We start from the raw sequence: 3148 nt of genomic DNA on the forward strand, positions 1-3148 counted from the left end.
CGCCGAGGGCGAGCAGCAGCTCATGCACGACTTCGTGACGAGGTACAAGGCCGAGGCCCTGGGCGTTGGGGAGGTGGCGCTGCCGGGCCAGGGCGGCGGCGGGAAGGAGGAGGAGAAGCCCCAGGAGAAGAGCATCGACCCCAGCACAGCCCCCGAGTCACCCAACGGGGCCCTGGAGGGCACGGCCGGGCACTACGTGAGTGAGGGCTGGGATGATGGGATAATGGGATAATGGGATGATGGGATGGGATGGGATGGGATGGGATGGGATGGGATGGGATGGGATGGGATGGGATGGGATGGGATGGGATGGGATGGGAACTCTGGGGCTGCTCCAGGTTCAGGGAGCCACTGGGAATAGATTTGGTCTCAGCTCCAGGGGCAAAAACTCACAGTAGGCAGGGTGATGTGTGCCTTGTCCCCGTCCTGCTCCCAGGGCATTCTCCATGCCTGCTGCAGGCTCAGTCACATCACAGTGCTTTGGAGCAGCACTGTGAGAGCCTGGAGGGCTCCTCTGCTCCAGCCAGCCCTGCTGAGCACAGGGTCCATCTGGCAGGGCTGATGAGGGGCATTCTCCTCTTCTTCATCTCCCTTTCTCTGCAGCAAAGGCCTTGCTGGGCCACCAAGGTCAGGGAAATCTCACTGTGGGAGCTGGTTTGAGCTCTGGGTTCTTGGCAGCTCTGAAAGGTTGGGCATGACACGTTCCTGGATGATATGGGCAGTGTTTCAGTTGAAAGCTGAACTTGATGATCTTGGAGGTCTTTTCCAACCTTCAGCATTCTGTGATGCAAGCCAGTATTTCCAAGTAGGCTTCTTACCCAGAAAGACCTCAGATGACAGGAGGTGAAGGCTCTGGCCAGTTAGCAGAGCTGTGAACAGGCAAATAGTGTTCCCAGGGCTGTAATCACTCTGGGGAAATGGAAACAGCTGCCCTGGGTCCCTGGGCATACAAATACATTTCCTCAGAGAAATGGCTGAGATTTCTCAACACCCTTTTAGATTTATATTCCCCCAGTGCTGTCTGGAGTGCTGCTGAGCAGATGCTTATCATAAAATATGGTGAGTGGAAATACCTTGTCCTGGTCCTTGTGAGGGTGACTTGCAGCAGAGGATTTAAAGCTGAAAAAGCAAATGGTGTCCAAGTGGTTTTAAGAGGAGATTCTTTCCTGCCATTCCTGCACTGAGGTTGTACATGAAAGAGCAGTTTTCATTTTCAGTCCATATTGGGTAATGTCTCCCCTCTGCCATGGTCTCTTAACGTACTGCTGACTTTGAAACCAGTGGCACGGTAAGGATTTTCACTATTGCAACAAAACACTGAATTTTAAGATAAAAAATAGCCAAAAAAGGAAGGTTTCCTTTAAACATACCAATAAGTCATCCTAGCAATGAAGGTTTACTTAAACTGCGAGTTTGTCCTTTCGAATAAATAAATACATAACTGTGATGTTATTCTCCTTAGTTTGAAGCATCATTTCTCTCAAGGCACCAGCTGAAAAATGAAGCAGCTTTCAGAGCAGTGGCAGATCCTCTGGGACAGCCACGCTGTGCAGCCCAGGGCACAGCAGAGCCGGGGAGGACTGGGGACACTGACCCATCTGCCTCCACATCCCTGCTGCAAGTCTGTCCCACGGGATGGGTGCTCTCACAGAGCACAGAATCCTGACCCCCAGAACTGGGAACTCCTCTGGTGTTACAGGATTTGATTCCTGCCCTGGAATCAAATCAAATCCTGAGGCAATTGATCCAAATTAATCGTTGTTCCCAAAAGCCTGAGGCCAGCAATGCAGGGAGTGCTCAGAGTGCTGGTGGTGTCGAGCTGGCACTGCAGAGCACGAGCTGGCCATGGGCAGGATGGGAAAGCCTAAGAGAACAGGACACCTTTTTGGCCAACACCTTGGAAACTCAGCTAGTGAAGCGTTCACTCCTCTGCCTGCATGATGGAGGTGTAGGAGCACCAGGCTGTAATCCCACCTCAGATTTGAAGGATCACCTCTTTGTAGTGTGTAAATAGCAGGATGTGGAGGTTATACAATGCTTGGGAAAAGCCCTGTGAATAGATTTTCCCTGTGAACAATTTCCATAGAGAGAAACAGCAAAATAAGTTGTTTTTTTAACAGTTCTTGCTGGCAAGAAACTTGAGCTCAGGGTGGGAAGCTGCAGTGTTTGTTCTTGCTTTAGATCCTGCAAGAGAAGCAGGGCTGGGCTGCTGGGGCTGTGGCCTCTTGGGGCTGGCAGAGCAGAGGCAGCTGCGGGGTCTGGCTCTGGGGCTGACCCCACTCTGGTGCCTCAGGGAGGTGTTGGGGGCATAGGGAAAAGGCCTGGGTCCGGTGTGATGGGTGTGATGGGTGCAGAGCCCTCGGTGTGATTGATGGGTGCAGGAAGGTCAGTGACCCACCAGGCAGAACCCAACCCAAACCCTTCTGTGGCTCTATTATTATACCTGTTAGAAGCTGTTGGCTTCAATTGGGGTGTTGGAAGTTGTCATCTGACCACGGGGCCATTGCCAGTCCCTGCCCCTGTGCCACCTGGAGGGGACACTGCTGTGCCAAGGCTCTGATGGGGCACAGCAGTGTAACCCCAGCCCGTGTGACACAGGCTGCTCCCAGCTTCAGTGGGAGTTGGAACAACATCCTGCCAGCCTCTGAGTGGAGCTTTAAGGCTGGCTCTTCACTAATCACAGGATTGCTCTGCAGGCACAGATAAAGAGCAGACCTACTTGGTCTGGTGTGTAATGTGCATGGATGCCATTAATCTTGAGATTAATCACATCTAATTCTGGCTCTTTGGTCTGTTAGAAATAGAAAACACTTGCTGCAATCTGTGGAGTGACAGCTGAGATAGGCACAGGCAGACAACAGTGAGAAAAGACCAAAGTTCCTGATCTCTTTTCAAATTTACATCTTTAATGTGCTGCACTATAGGAATTCTTAACTTCTTCTTGGAGAACCTTTGTATTTTGGTGGAGGTTTTGGGTTGGGAGGTCCCAAAGGCCCCTCAGAATGAGCTCCCCAGCAGGGTGGGTGTCCCCTGCCCACGCTGACCGCCGTCCCTCCGTGCAGCGCTGCGAGTCGTGCCAGCAGCCGGTGCCCGGCGACTGCCCCGTGGTGTAAGCCGAGCGCGCCGGCTACTCCCGCCTGTGGCACCC

The 3148-nt window shown here is 52.8% G+C and overlaps 1 protein-coding gene across 1 annotated transcript in view; it reads left to right on the forward strand.

The window, feature by feature from the left end:
- LMCD1 (LIM and cysteine rich domains 1) overlaps positions 1 to 3148 on the forward strand; it is a 10004-nt gene that overhangs the window by 5608 nt on the left and 1248 nt on the right. The window contains 2 exon segments of the mRNA XM_031061626.1: positions 1 to 196; positions 3063 to 3142. The exon segment at positions 1 to 196 is cut by the window's left edge and continues 131 nt beyond it. Coding sequence (XP_030917486.1) covers positions 1 to 196; positions 3063 to 3142 — 276 coding nt within the window.

Source organism: Geospiza fortis, unplaced genomic scaffold (assembly GCF_000277835.1).
Source record: "Geospiza fortis unplaced genomic scaffold, GeoFor_1.0 scaffold128, whole genome shotgun sequence".
Classification (NCBI taxonomy): Eukaryota; Metazoa; Chordata; class Aves; order Passeriformes; family Thraupidae; genus Geospiza; species Geospiza fortis.